Source organism: Aethalodelphis obliquidens, unplaced genomic scaffold (genome assembly GCF_003676395.1).
Source record: "Aethalodelphis obliquidens isolate GAN/ISIS:26980383/991018 unplaced genomic scaffold, ASM367639v1 scaffold4, whole genome shotgun sequence".
Lineage (NCBI taxonomy): Eukaryota > Metazoa > Chordata > Mammalia > Artiodactyla > Delphinidae > Aethalodelphis > Aethalodelphis obliquidens.
Genome location: NW_020837948.1, coordinates 23,287,141 through 23,302,450, shown reverse-complemented (window position 1 = coordinate 23,302,450; position 15,310 = coordinate 23,287,141). Strand labels below are relative to the sequence as shown.

At 34.6% G+C, this 15,310-nt stretch overlaps 1 protein-coding gene across 2 annotated transcripts in view; it reads right to left on the bottom strand.

Moving 5' to 3' along the window:
* PGGT1B (protein geranylgeranyltransferase type I subunit beta) overlaps nucleotides 1-15,310 on the bottom strand; it is a 57,739-nt gene that overhangs the window by 33,195 nt on the left and 9,234 nt on the right. For both annotated transcript variants that reach the window (XM_027099901.1, XM_027099910.1), the window contains exons 3-4: nucleotides 4,838-4,905; nucleotides 931-1,082 (exon numbers count right to left, since the gene is read on the bottom strand). In XM_027099901.1, the coding sequence (XP_026955702.1) occupies nucleotides 931-1,082; nucleotides 4,838-4,905 (220 nt within the window). The remainder of the gene's footprint in view (nucleotides 1-930; nucleotides 1,083-4,837; nucleotides 4,906-15,310) is intronic.

The following is a 15,310-nucleotide window of genomic DNA, read 5'->3' as shown; positions in this document are numbered from 1 at the left end:
GGAAGCCCCGATCATATTGTTTTAATTTAATTTTCACATATTTAATTAGTTTTAGAGAAGTACATAATAGTTTGTATTTCATATCTATTCTTTTATTTATAAATAAGGATAAGATAGCAGTGACCAAAGACTATAATGAATTATTGAGAAATTAGTCACATGTACTTGCTGAGGTAAATATTTAGTTTTATAGTATTTCCAATTAATGTCAATTTACCTTATATGTTTCCACTAATTTTCCCCTCATCAACAGCAGTGTTTTTAAAATACTGACAGGAAAATAGACACAGCAGTAGATGGACTACAGCTATAACAACGTGGCAGGATTTGTTTGCAAAGTCTTTTCTTTAGATAGCATCACTACTGCTTTATCACTTCCTAAACTTAAAAAAAAAGTTTCACCTTAAAACTTTTTTTTTGTTAGACACACCACTCAAACCATCAAATATTAATGAACTCACTACTTTTTCTATCCTTTAATAATATCACAGAAACTACCTACACTAGAATATAATAATATTCAATGTTCATCCCTTTTTCCCCCATCACTATGTCTTAAGGCATAAAAGTTTAGATTAAATGTATGTCTGCTTCAAAATGTCCATTTTTTTTACCCAGAATGTAAATTAAATTAGATCCTAATCCTGAAACTATTAAACCATTTATTTATGGATCTATTATCACCTTTAAAAAAAAGAAAAATGAACTAAGAAAAAATGGAACTGTTATTGTGATTACTTTTATTTTCATTCACATAAGAAATATTTCACTGATTAGGCACTTAAACCGTATGTATACAGTGAACTCTAGGTGGTTCTAATAAGAGTTTATGATAAACTCTACAATTCTAGTATAAGATTATATCTATTTTTAATTCCAAATGATTTTTCTTAAAAAAAAAAAAGACAAGTAACGAAGAATGACCCATACCTTCCATCTTCTAGCTGAAGGGCTCTCAAGCCTGCTAAGCAAGCTTCTTTATTTACTCGGCTTAGGTCATCTCCAAGAATAACTAAGCATGAAAGGCCAGTGTAGGTCATTGCTATGTGGCCACTATCATAAGGATGAGCTGTTCCAGGATTCTAGATTCAAAATTAATATAATGTTAATTAGAAAACTGAAATGAGATCTTATTTCATTATGCAATTTGACAAGAGGTTTTAGTAAACAGTAAAATTAAATGTTGTTTATACTGATTTGCATAGACATCTGATAGAGACAAACAAAACTCAATTTCGTGTATGTCTCAACCTAAGTATTATTGCATACTTTCCAGGCTACATAATTTTCAATTTTATCCTCAAGTTTATGGAAGTAGGTCTGATATTCAAATAAGCCAAATTATTTCAACTTCCTATTTGACCAACCATATCACTTATAATTTAAGTCTTATAAAGTTAGAAAAGCATGTAGAAATAATTATTTTTTATGCTGTACAAATTCAAATTAAATACCACAGTAGTGATCACCATTTAAAAATCCTACAAAACAATACAGTTGAAAAACATTATTCTATTCTGATATGGTTTAATTATTTGAGTCTCTAATAATATTAACACTTAGAATGACAAAAAAATGCAAAGAAGAGCTCAAGATACTAATATTGAAAAATTCTCTAGAAATAAAACAATCTAATTTTTAAAGTTTAAATTATCAAATGAGCATTGATTGCAAAAAGTCTTTTGTGAAGACTGTTAGACTAGTAATTGCCCAGGCAGAGCTGGGGAGTCAAACTAGGAAACTCATATAACCAGAATATTTATTAGATTAGTTTCACTGATTTGACTGTTTCAACAAAACTATCAACAGTTATCAAAGTCTCTTAAGGTTTATAAAATATGTGACTCCTTGTAGGAAATCCTGTAGACTCTAGCTGGCACTGGCATAGATAAAATTAATTAAAAAACTTATTAAAGTAAAAGTAAAAATGTAAAACCAAGTAACTTTACATTCTGCAATACACAAAGCATTTAAAGTTTTATAATTATTTTCAAATAGCCAATCCTGTTTGGTTATTTTAAAAAGATGATTTCACTTAAAAAATGTAAAATTTCACATTGTACTATTTCTCAGTTTAAGAAAGTTTTAATTTTGATAGAATAAGAGTGTATTTTAAATTCATCTTTCTCACAGGATTTCCTTCTGTTTTAGTTTGGGCTCATCAATAATTGCTTCAAATACTAGAATAACTGCCCATAACATTAGAAAGTTAAAATGAAGCTTGTACCAAGATTCTGGTTAAAACAGACTCCTCTGCTTTCTACAATAAATGTTAGCTTCTACACTACTGTAAGGCATCAAATCCTGGCTCTACTACTCACTGCTGCATTTTCTCATTCTGGAAAATGGAGATATTAGTACCTATTTCACAGGGTTACTCTGAGGATTAAATAAAATTACTGTCTGTACAGATGCTAGTTATCTTACTGATGATGATGCAAGTGCAAGGCAAATATCAAAAGGGCCACTACTTCTTTGGAGTCACGACTCAAGGGTCTTGAAACCACTAGTGACTTAATCAGAATACTTTGCTGCTCACTGACCTTCTGTAGTTCTTCATAGAATAAGTTTGCAAAGGTGTTCAATATCCTCTATAATCTGAACTCACCCCACCTACCCAGCCTTACATATACAATTCCTTATATGGTCTCACAAATATGACAAGCAAATTTTCACCGTGGTATTTCTTTCATTCTGAGCTCCTCCTTAGAACTCAAGCTTTAATACTCCTGGATATCCTATTCCACGTTTATAACTGCCTTCTTAGAAATCCTGTAACGTTTCATTTTTTGGTACTCACACTAAATATCTGCTATGTTAAAAACACTGTGCGGAATCCGAACAGAAATCAAATGTGGACCTTAACCTTGAAGGGAGAAGAGGGCTACTTGAATAAGTACAGTACAAAGTAGAATGCTGTATGTGTCATGATGGAGATACAATAATACCTGGATAAAGGATTGTTTTCTGCAGCAGAAGAGGAGTTTGGTTAGGTACAGATGAAGAGGCGGCGTTACAGGTAGAAGAAAAAGTAAAAGGAAAGCAGAGAAGGAAGATTCCAGGCTATGTAGTATGTGTTAAGGACAGTACATAATTTAATAGAGAATATGGGATTTGTTGAAGGAAAACAGTGAGAAAAGGGGGTTGAGAAGATCCATTAGTGTTTCTCAAAAAGTGTTCTATGGCCACTAAAGGTCCTGGACATTTTTCAGGTAAGTGAATGGCCCATAGGTGGTTTCAGACGAAAAAGCGAAGATACTATTTACATACTGTATTGAAAAATCATATGTGCCTCCTCAGATTCTCTTGGCTTCATCTGTCTCCTGGATTCTCAGCCACCACCCTAAGTGACAACTCCTTGTGGCCCTATATGATTCCAGCTAGAGTCTCTAGCTCCCTCTAACACTCAAGATTCAGATTAATGCAACACAGAATGGAGTGAGACCTAGCTTCCCCAGAAAATGCCAGGGTCTCGATGAATTAAGGGCCCAAAATGGGTTTCAGGAGACTCTGTGAATCAAAGGCAAAAAATGTTTTCTCCTTACATTTTATCCTTTTGTTTCGAAAACACCTTGGAAGGGGGTGAGGGGAGTAAGGGGGCTGTCTCTTAAAAGTAATGTTATCAAAGAACTGTTTTACTCCAACAAGTTTAAGTATACATCTGTATAGGGTATGGTGCTGTATAATGGTCATTATTATCAGTGTCATGACTTTTAGATATCCTGTCCATTATGACTAAATGGAGAGCTACCTCTATTCAGGACTGGCTTAAGTTGGAAAGTATTATATGTATGGGGAAAAAGGACAATTTTTATGGATCCTTAGTTTCTAGATTCTCTGTTAAAAGCAATTGGCATACATGATTGGAGACACCTTAGCAAAGTCATATGACTTTGACACAGGCATGCTGGTCTACAGCTTAGGGCAGAGGAAGAAAGTTGAAGCAGTGCCTCTATCAAATCATGTCACCTTTTCCAAACTCACTGCTATTTATTCCAAAATTTTGAAGCAGAGTATGGAAAAATTGGCAACATGTCATTTACCTTCAGCTTGGAAAGGGATATAAATCTTGATGTACTCAGTGTAGCCAGATATTGGCTTGTAACCATTATATAAGCAGACTGACCCCCATCAAGGAAAAAGTTTCTATTTTGTGAGGTCTCTTTCCACAAAATGATGAAGTTTTGCTCTGCTTTCTATTGTAGAAAAATATTTTACGCACAGATGAAACACCTACAAAAGTTTGGGGTCTGCTTCTTTGAAGAAGAAAAAAAGCTTCTCATATGTTAGGATTCACTGCTTTCTATACCTGCATGTGCTGGTACCAAAGCCTCTGCCTATAAGTCTGAAGACAGTCTGCCTACCGTCAGGAATGTCATCATAATTCATCACTACTTGGGTCTCCAATCACTGCTTAGCAAGAGCTTTCTCTTTCATTCCTAAGAAATGTGAACCAAATATAAAGTCCTTCTGTAACACACGGTTCATTGGTTTCTTAGAGAACAAGTATCATGTTCTTGAGTGCTTTATTTCCATTTTCTCCAAGAAATCACCAATAATTTTTACACAAACACACACACACACACACACGATAGTAAGAAAGACAATTTTTTAACAACAGGAATTTCTGTTCATTTATATATTGTGCATTCTTCCAGAAGTAAGGTGGGTATAGCTTTCCCTTAAAAAGTTCCAGTTCACAACACACAGTATTAGACAGTATTTAGCTACACTGAAACTTGGAGGCCTGGTTCTTTCTGTTACTTTCTTAGTTTTCTTTCTTACTAAAATCTCTCCACTCCCTCTCCTCCTTCCTCCTAATGCAAAGAGAACTAACCTTTGATGGATTGAATGGAATACCCAGGTATGAAGAGCCTCGGAAACCACAGCGATTTAGATTTGATCCTGGAAAATAAAAATAGGTACTTATTTTAAATGTACCTTATTTTTGTACAGATTCTAAAGCAGTTCAGTTATACAGTCTCTCAGAAACAGAGTATTTTAGTACCAAAGTTTTGTCACTGTCTCCATTTTCATGCTAGGCAACACTGAATGTCTGCTCTAGGAGCTTTATGGGAATTTCTTCATTTAATTTCCAAACCAGTCCAAACCAAAACAATGACCTCCTACCAGGTACCTTTAATTTAAGCCTAACTCACTGAGTACAAAATGCTTTCATACTTTTCCTAAATGACCATTTTCATGTCATCAACATATTCAATCCCTCATCTTACAGAACAGAAAGCAGAAGCCCAGATGTTAAGTGACATGTTCAAGGTAATAGCTGGTTAGCAACATAAAAGGATCTAGAAACCTAATGTCCCATCTAGTGCCTTTTTACTTTAACTCATGGCTTCTTTACAGGGGAGCAAGGTAAAGGTATAAACTGCTCTACAGTCACAGAAAATATATGTACTTTGTATTTTAGTATTAGACCTTCATTCTAAGTCCAATACTTTGCTTTGAAGTACAAAAGAACACTGTAAGTTAGCACTTAGTCTCTAGTTATTCAAACTATGTTTACTCACACTGATATTTTTCCTACCTAAAATTTTTCAAGATGTCAATGGAATATAACTGGGAACTTAACAAAGAAAATATCTACATCCATGAAAAGGGAACTCTTGTGACTACTGCTGGGAATGTAGATCGTTGCAGCCACTATGGAAAACAGTATGGAGGTTCCTCAAAATATTAAAAATAGAACCACCATGATCCAGCAATTTCACTTCTGGGTATATATATCCCCCCCAAAATGACATCATTATCTCAAAGAGATATCTGTACTCCCACGTTCATTGCAGCATTATTCACAACAGCCAAGACGTGAAAACGACCTAAGTGTCCAAAGATGGATGAATGGATAGAGAAAATGTGAGCTATATACAGATAAAATGTCATATGTGTTACACATACACAGACACAAACAGACACACACACACACACACAGGAATATTATTCAGCCATCAAAAAGACGGAAATCCTGCCTTTTACAACAACATGAATGAGGCTTGAGGGCATTATGCTAAGTGAAATAAACCAGACAGAGAAAGACATATAGTGTATGTTCTTACTTATATGTGTAATCTAAAAAAGCTGAACTCACAGAAATAGAGAGTAGAATAGTAGTTGTCAGGGCTGGCAGCGGAGATGTTGGCCAAAGGGTACAAACTTTTAACTATAAGATGAATAAGTTCTGGGGATTTAATGTTATGTACAGCATGGTGATTATAGTTAACAATACAGTATTGTATACTTGGAAGTTAAGACCTTAAATAGTAAATCTTAAATTTTATCACCACACACACAAAAAGGAAATTATGTAAAGGGAATGGAGGTGTTAACTAACTTTATTGTGGTAATCATTTCACAGTATATATGTGTATCAAATAATCATGCTGTACACCTTAAATTTATATATATGTCAATATTATCTCCAGAAAGCTGGAAAAAAAATTAAAAAATATAAATGAAAAAAATGGTCATACCCACAATAGGAAAATAATTATGGTTTTGAGAACTATTATAAAATCAGCATGATAAAAATAGAAGGTAGGAACATAGTACCAACAGACTGTACATGCATTGCTAATAAAAAAAAAACCAAGTTGGGCTTCCCTGGTGGCGCAGTGGTTGAAAGTCCGCCTGCCGATGCAGGGGACACGGGTTCGTGCCCCGGTCCGGGAGGATCCCACATGCCGCGGAGCGGCTGGGCCCGTGAGCCATGGCCGCTAAGCCTGTGCGTCCGGAGCCTGTGCTCCGCAACGGGAGAGGCCACAACAGTGAGAGGCCCGCGTACCGCAAAAAAAAAAAACAAAAAAAACCAAGTTGACTTAAAAACAGGTTCCGAGGTGAGGAACTAGCTTCATATCTCTTATGACTGGTACATGACTAATCATAATAACTGGTTTTCAGGTACTATAAACTATTCAGCTTTATACACCTGAAATACTTAGAATAGTAGCTTATACATTAATTCTTTGAGTAATTTAGGAAACTATCCCTAAATTTAAAACTCTCCACCAAGCATCTTCCCCTATTAACAAAAAAATTATTTAAAAAAGAATGTTATCTAATGGTGATAACGATTTTGATGAACATGGTTCTCTTATCTTTGCTTAAGAATTTTAAATTGGTAAGCCATTTAAGACTTGCCAATATATAATGAGTTATACAAAGGCTCATACCTTCTGACTGGTAATGATGCACCTGAAAATCCACTCCAGTAACTTCAAATATGAGATGGTCATATGCACAGAAACACTCACTATAGTATTGTGATGGTAAAAATTTTGAAGTGACACAAAAATCCAACAGGTTAAATATAACATACTATACTCAAAAGAACATTATACTGCTATGAAAAGTAATGATTAGGGAAAACTACATAGTAACATAGAGAAATATATATGCTCAAGTTAAGAGAAAAAGCAGGATACAAAAATATATGTGTATTATGTTTATAATTAGGCGAAGTGGGCTTATCATCAAAGCCTGGAAGAGAATAAATAAAATAATACTGTGTAGGAGGATACGAATAAAGGTGAATTTTGTTCTCTTTATTAGTCATTGTTGTCATCACAAATTACTACAAACTTAGCAACTTAAAACAACACCCATTTATCATCTCACAGTTCTGTAAGGTCAGAAGTCCAAGGCAGGTCTCACCAGGCTAAAAATCAACGTGCTGGTAGGGCTACATTCCTTATTAGAGACTCTGGGGAACAATCTGCCTTCAAGTTCATTCAAGTTATTTGGCAGAATCAAGTTCCTTATGGTTTTAAGACTAAGGTCTCCATTCCTTTGCTAGCTGTCAGCTCCTAAAGGGCACTCTTGCCATTTCTTGCATCTGGGCCCCTGTATCTCAGAATCAGCAATGGTGCTCAAATCCGCCTCATGCTTAGACTCTCTCTGGCTTCCCCTTCTGCAGCATCTCTCTTTTGCCCTCTTTAATCTGCAGTTCTCTGACTGACTCTTCTGCTTTCTTTACTAAGGGCTTATGTGATTATACTGTGCCTGTATGTATAACACTCATCGACCATCTCCACATTTTAAGGTCAGCTAATTAGTAACCTTAACTTCACCTGCAAATTCTGTAGAACTCAGTGTTTGATTAAATAACCAGGGAACAGGAATTTTGGTGGGAGAGGGGGCAACATCTTTAGAATTCTGCCTAATACTCCTTCCAATACTCCAAATTGGATGTTAACACTGTACTTTTAAAATCTAAAATTAAATTATCCCTTCCTTACCAAGCCATGGGTGCCTTTATCCTTTTATCGTCACTTGTTTTAATCCATCTTTAATTGGGCGAGGGGTAGCGTCAAAAGGTATATTTTCCTAGGCTCTATATTTGATCTGATGCCTAAAATGTTTTCCTATTATGACTTAAAACTTTTGCAATCAGTTTTATTTCCTTCAGACTGCCTTTTTAAAAGTTATCCTTTCAAGCTACTGATTTGCTGATAGTTTTCTATGAAAATCAAATCCTATTTCTACTTTTGATGGAAGAAAGCTCTGATTCCACGTTTCAGGTCAGAGTTTATACTTCCCTTAGGAAGCCTTTCTGGAGCCCCCACTAAGTTAGTTAGGCTAACTAAGTAACTTAGTTAGCCTCTGTCAGCCTTAAAGAGGCTGACATACAGTAGGGGTTTAATAAATATCTGTTTCTCAATGAAATTATTTCCTTAGAAATAAATGAATGGAATTTCTATTTGCTCATTTCTGTGTTTTTATGTCACTTAAATTATTAACTTTTCTGAAAACTAGCAGAAATACTGATGCTGAAAAATACCACATAAGGTTAGGAGCTGTGGCATGGACACTTGGAATCAAACTCAATATCCTATTCTTGCTAGCACTGTGTTCTATAGGCAAGTAACAACCTCTCTGAGCTGGTTCCCTCCATTTTTGAACTAGGAACAATAATATACTACAATCAATATTTAGCAGGGTTCTTCTAAAGGTTCAAGGGCATGTTTAGATGGTGTTCAGCACAGTGACTAAGGCTCAATAAATAGTAACCATTTAACATCAGCTAATTAGATGTTATCAAAAGTGAAATAGGAGGAAATTAACAGCTTCTGTTACAATTTATCAAGGAACGTTTTCTTTAAAATAAAAATACCTTTTCTTCCATTTTCAAAATGGAGTACATATCATCATCTTAAAAAATTCATTAGGCCATTCTTTCTGGTTCCTGTCAAGATTTGTCTGCTATTGTGCGTTCTTTTATAATTCTAGTAAGCTTACCTATTCATGATAATTATTAAAATATAAACATGCAATTTATTCCAAATTTACAACTGCATGCAAATTCAGGATACAGTTTAAACCTCTTTGGAGGTTTTTAGATAGCACCATCTAGTGTTCCTATTCAGTAGTAACGAAGCGAACAAAGTGTGATCCGGCTGACCAACAGAATCAAGTACAGTTTGGAAAAATATAGATACTCTTGGGTCCTAACCTCGGCCCACATCAAAACTCTCACAGTAGGGCCTGAACAATCACATATAAGAAAGAAAAATAATCCCTGTCTGATACACAGTCAGAATTGAGAATCACTGATTTGGTGAATGCATACATAAAGTCAAACTAGTTTCCTTGTTTTATGGAAGCAGTCTAGATAGCTATGTATCAAAAAAACCCAGATTACTTTAAAAAAATGAAACTGGGTCTATGGAAAGAAAAGGAAAATAGCAAAAATGGGCATATGCAGATGGATATAATACATATATGTGTATTTATGTGTGAGCACGTAGAGGGATGTGTTATTAGAGAATATAACATGTTTAGCTATCAACCATAAGGAAAACAATCCCTTTATCTGCATGCTTGCACATGGAAGTCAATTATTAAGCTACAAGGCTGACTCCTGCTTGATGACTGCGTCATATCTCATTTACAACCTAGGATTTTACTACTAAGCTCATATAAACACCAATTATATGTCAAGCATCACAAAGACAATGCATTTAGATATTCTCTAAAAAGCAAATGATTATAAACCCGTAGAATGTAAAACTTTAATGAGTTTAAAAAGACTTATTTTAATCAGCAGTTATTTTGCTTTTCATAAGAAAATGTGTTTCCCCTCTTTTAGGAGAAAATTTTATTGTGAATGATAAAATAAAAATACATTAAAAAATTATATTTAGGTGCTTCTAATAAAGGACAACTCAGGCTAAAATATCATATTACTAATGGTGGTCATGCTGCTTAAATATAGTTCAAAACTTGTTTTGGTCATCTTCTTAATTTTCTAATTCTCATTTTGAATGTTAGGTTTTTGCAATAAGCAAAGAGAATTCAAGAGAGGAATGTGGTGATTTAATGTAAAAATAGACGTTTATATTTTATGGCTATAGAAGTAATTCCTCACAGGTCTCAAGAAACACAAGGTTTCCTAGTAAAAGGACACACCTTACATAACTGTTTCAGGATGTCAAGAGAGACCCAGACAAGGTACATAAAATATTATATAATTTAAAAAGTGGTTTTTTTAAAATCTATTTTCTAAATTTCACAGATTAGTTTTAGAACAGGGCAATTAAACAGAAGGCAGGTGGGAGATTTTCTCTCATAGAGATTAGAAATTTAATAGTGTTTCATCCAACCAAATGGTAAACTGATTATTTGGAATTGCAGGTGGACTGTGAAAAGACCTGTAGTACAGCCTACCAGACATGTGACTAGGGGCAATTGGGGACATCAACCGACCAACCACTGTGAGACTATCTTTGCAAAAAGTTCTTGATCTACAATGCTTCCCAAACAGGTGCTCTATAATTTCTAAAATCTGCAACATGCTCAATTTAGCCACATGAAACTATACTTACATTTTCAGCATGTTGTTAAAAAAAAAAAAAGGCACAAGCTGACTGAAAAATCTACTAAAAAACTGAAATCATTCAACATTTTACCTTTTAATATTAAACCACCTTATCTACAATTCCAAACACTTAATTCTAATGTTTTATGAGCTCTGTTATGGAAGAGATACCAGATTTATTTTCCTTTATCACCATAAGACAGCCTCAGAGTTCTCATGAAAAAATCCGTATCTTACAGAAAAACATACATGATAAACAGAGCATCTATTGCATGGGACTAGTATTAGAAAAACTGAAAATTAGAAACGGAAAACTGTATTCTAATTTTGCCCCTAGCATTAACTAGCTGTATGACTGTGGACAAATCATTACTCTCTCTGGATCTTAATATCCTCATTTGTAAAATGATGGACTATAATATTCCTTGTTTGGTTCTAGTTCCAAATTTCTCTGGTTGTGTCCCTGATCAGAGAGGGTAACACAAAATTCCCAGCCTGATCCCTTGTGTTTCCTAAATACTTCCTGATATTGATGAGAAGGGCCCCAACTCTCCAATGGTCTGACCACACACTTATTACTAGGATACCACAGGGTCTTTACAACCCTGGAATTAAGTGGAAGGCCAGGGTTAATTGTGATTAAATATTCACAATGTACTTAAGTTCCATTCATGATAGTCTCCACTAGGGCCCTATATACTTCACCAGTAAAGCAGCACTGGGGCCTGGAGTCAGAAGCCAGGGATTTCAGTCTGACTCTATTACTTTCCATCTGTATATGGCCTCGGGCAGGTCTCTTAATCACTCTGCCTCTCATTTTCTTCTCCACTTCTGGGGAAGGCAGATTAGGGGAAGAACAAATTTGATGATGTCTTTGAAAATTACAAAATATTAAATAATGTACAGCATTGCTTCTGCCAGTAGCAAAATATGGATATTTGTGTATAATCATATAAATGGGTTTAGTTTTTGTTTATTTTTGTTGTGTTTTGAAGAGCGGTTAAGCTAAAGTTAAGTTGAATTTTAATACAGAAACATATTTATTCTAAGCATTCAAACAATGCAGATATATAGAATAAAACTAAAGTACCTTATCCTGCCATCCCCTACCTCTGTTTTCATCTACTTCCCCCTCCACAAAGACTGTCTATGCACGCTTTCAGAGTTTTTCCTATACATTGATGTTAACAGATCAGTAAAACAAAACACCCCTGTACATGTTGGCATTTATCATTTAACTATATTTGATGAACAGTTTCATGTCGGTACATATATAGATCTACCTCACTCACTTTACTACTGGGCTGTACTCTTTACTGAACCATAGTTTATTTAACTGTTTCACTTTTGGTGGGTATTTGTTTCTAATTTCTTACTGTAACAAACAATGCCAAAACATTCTTCTATACAGATTTTTGTGCACATGTATTAGTTTCCTGAGGTTAGTAACAACTTACCATAAATCTGGTGGCTTTAAACAACAGAAATTTGTTCTCTCATAGTTCTGGAGCCCAGAAGTCCAAAATCAAGTTGTTAGCAGGGTTGGTTCCTTCTGGAGGCTCTAAGGGAAAATCCATTTTATGCCCCCTCTTAGTTTCTGGTGGCTGTGGGGAGTCCTGATGTTCCTTACCATGTGGACCCATCACTCTAATCTCTGCATCTGTCTTCATATGGCCTTCCCCTCTGTGTCTCAAATCTCCCTCTCCTTTCTCTTGGAAGGACACCAGTCACTGATCTTGAGATCCTTACCTTAATTATACCTGCAAAGACCCTTATTCCAAATATGGTCATATCCTGAGGTTCTGGATGGGCATATATTTGGGGGCCATTATTTAACTAATTACAACACACAAGAGAATATGTGAGGATAAAAAGTTACACTGCTAAAATGCTCTTACAAAGGCTGCAATAATTTTTACTTCCACCAAAAGAATATTAAAGTGCTCTTTTCCCCACATTCCTACAAACTTTTAAAAACTTTTTGCTAAATTGATTTGTTAGATAAAAAATAATGTTAACATCCTTGTTTCTATTGCATCTCCCTTATTTCTAGTATCCATTAATCCTCTTTTCATGTATTTAATGACTATCTGTACTTCTTTTGCAAACTACCTATTCATAAATTTTGTCATTTTCTAAATGGCAATGTGTCATTTTTTTTTATTGTTAACAATTCCTTATAGTTTGGATATTAATATTTTGTCTGGTATATATATTGGCACAATTTCCTCCAAGTCCGTCAGTTATCCAACTTATTCTTTCCCTACATAACATTTAAAAATATTTATTTAGTCAAATCTACCAAATTTTTCCTTTATGGTCTCTGGGTTTTGTTTAACACTTTTAAGATTTTTAAATTCCCTACGATTTTATGTGATATCACAAAGTAGGACAAATACAGAGCTAAGAGTTACAGAAAGCATGTTCTATGCAGCCTGCAAATGTCTTATGAATGAGAAAATATTTGAGGAGCCAGAGGACGCTCTAGGCTAAACGTGAAAATAGAGAAAAGAAGAAAAGTAGGAAAAGGTGTAGGTAATTTAGCAGTCCAACAACTGTTGATAACACAAAAATGCTCTAGGCACCAAAAGGGAAAAGAAATGTAAGACTGACGCATTCACTGCCCTCCAGAAGTTTACAATTCAGATGTAAGCAAAAATATTTTAAGCAACAGTTAAGCAACAATGACTAAAAAAATTAAAAAATTAGCAATGGGCTTCAATCCAATGAAGTCCATGTAGTTGAAAGTACAATGGGAAAGAGAATTCTGATGGATCTTAAGAGATGGTGAGTACACCCTAATTCAAAAAAATTTTTAACTTTCATCAAAGTTAACTTTCATCAAGTAATGAACTTCTGCAAAGTAAACTCACCTGTATAACTAGCACTCAGCTCAAGAAAAAGTGCATAACCAGCAACCTAGAAGCCCCATCCTACTTCCTTCTTGTCACTCCCCAAAAGCTCAGATTCGTTTTACCTACATTTTCACTTTGTATTAATAGAATAATACACTATATACTTCTTTATCTCAAAACATGTTTGTGACATTCATCCAAATTTCTGCATGTAGGTCTAAATTGTTCTTTCCCATTACTGTATACTATTCCATTGTGTGAATTATAATATATCATTTATCTATTATACCAATGATGGGTAGTTTGTATATTCCTACTCTGGACTCCTGTGAAAAATACTGCTATCAACATTCTAGTACATATCTTTTGGTGAATACATTTTTTCATTTCTGTTGGATACCTACTAGGGAGTAGAACTGCTGGTTCATAGAATGTACATATGTTCAGTTTTAGTAAATATTGCTAAATAGTAGTTGTAAAATAGTAGTTACAGTTGTGCAACATTCTCATCAACATTTGATATTTTCCATTTTGGCCGTTCTAGTGAGTATGTAGCAAACACAATTATTAGGGATAATATGAAAGTCCAGATAACAGCAAAGCTCTCACAACAAAAGATCAAATAATCAGAAAAGTAAGAAGGCTTCAAAAAGAATATGGATATTAATTAGCTGGAGCTGGCAAACAGTCCTTAAAGGTAGATAAAAATATAAGAAAAGACAGAAAGTAGGAAGCATAGTGAATAAGTGACTAGTGTTCTGGTAACTGTAACCTATAGCGTGAGTCTCTCACTAAAATGCTATGGTCCCTACATTTCTAGAGAGACAATAGCTATTTTATTCCAAGGAAATGAATATCATAAATAATTTTAAAAATAATATATATTTTAACAAAAACTTATACAATAGTTTTCCTATGTAACACAGTGTATAATTTCATATCTGTATCAGTGAAATATATTTAAGAAAATACAAAGTATAATTTGATTAGGACATGTATTTTTAGTAAATAAAAATTATACATAATCTATAACAAAACTACCTTACATCTGTCTAATATCTAAGTTTTTAAAAAGTTCCAGACTTTCACTTAAACTAGTGAAAAAAAAATCCTGATTAAAAAAGGAAAACACAAATTATTCCCATTGTGTAGGTGACTAGAACTGTGACCTCACCGCAGCCACAAGCTCTCAGGGAATGAGAACCATATCTTATAATTTATCACAGCCCCTCTCCACAGGTTTAGCAGAGTACTCTTAGCAAAACATTCAATAAATCCTACTCACCAACATGTTAGAATCTATAACTACTCAGAAATATATCATATATGCTGCTTCATATAGTTGGTGAAAAATGATTAGATATTTATGTAATAAAATTCTGATAGATCTAAAAATGCTTAATCATTTTTTAACAAGAATTCATCAACAGGCACAGATTTTTTAAATTACGTATTAAAAAATACTACAGGGCTTCCCCGGTGGTGCAGTGGTTGAGAGTCCGCCTGCCGATGCAGGGGACACAGGTTCATGCCCCGGTCCAGGAAGATCCCACATGCCGCAGAGTGGCTGGGCCCATGAGCCATGGCCGCTGAGCCTGCAGGTCCGGAGCCTGTGCTCCGCAAC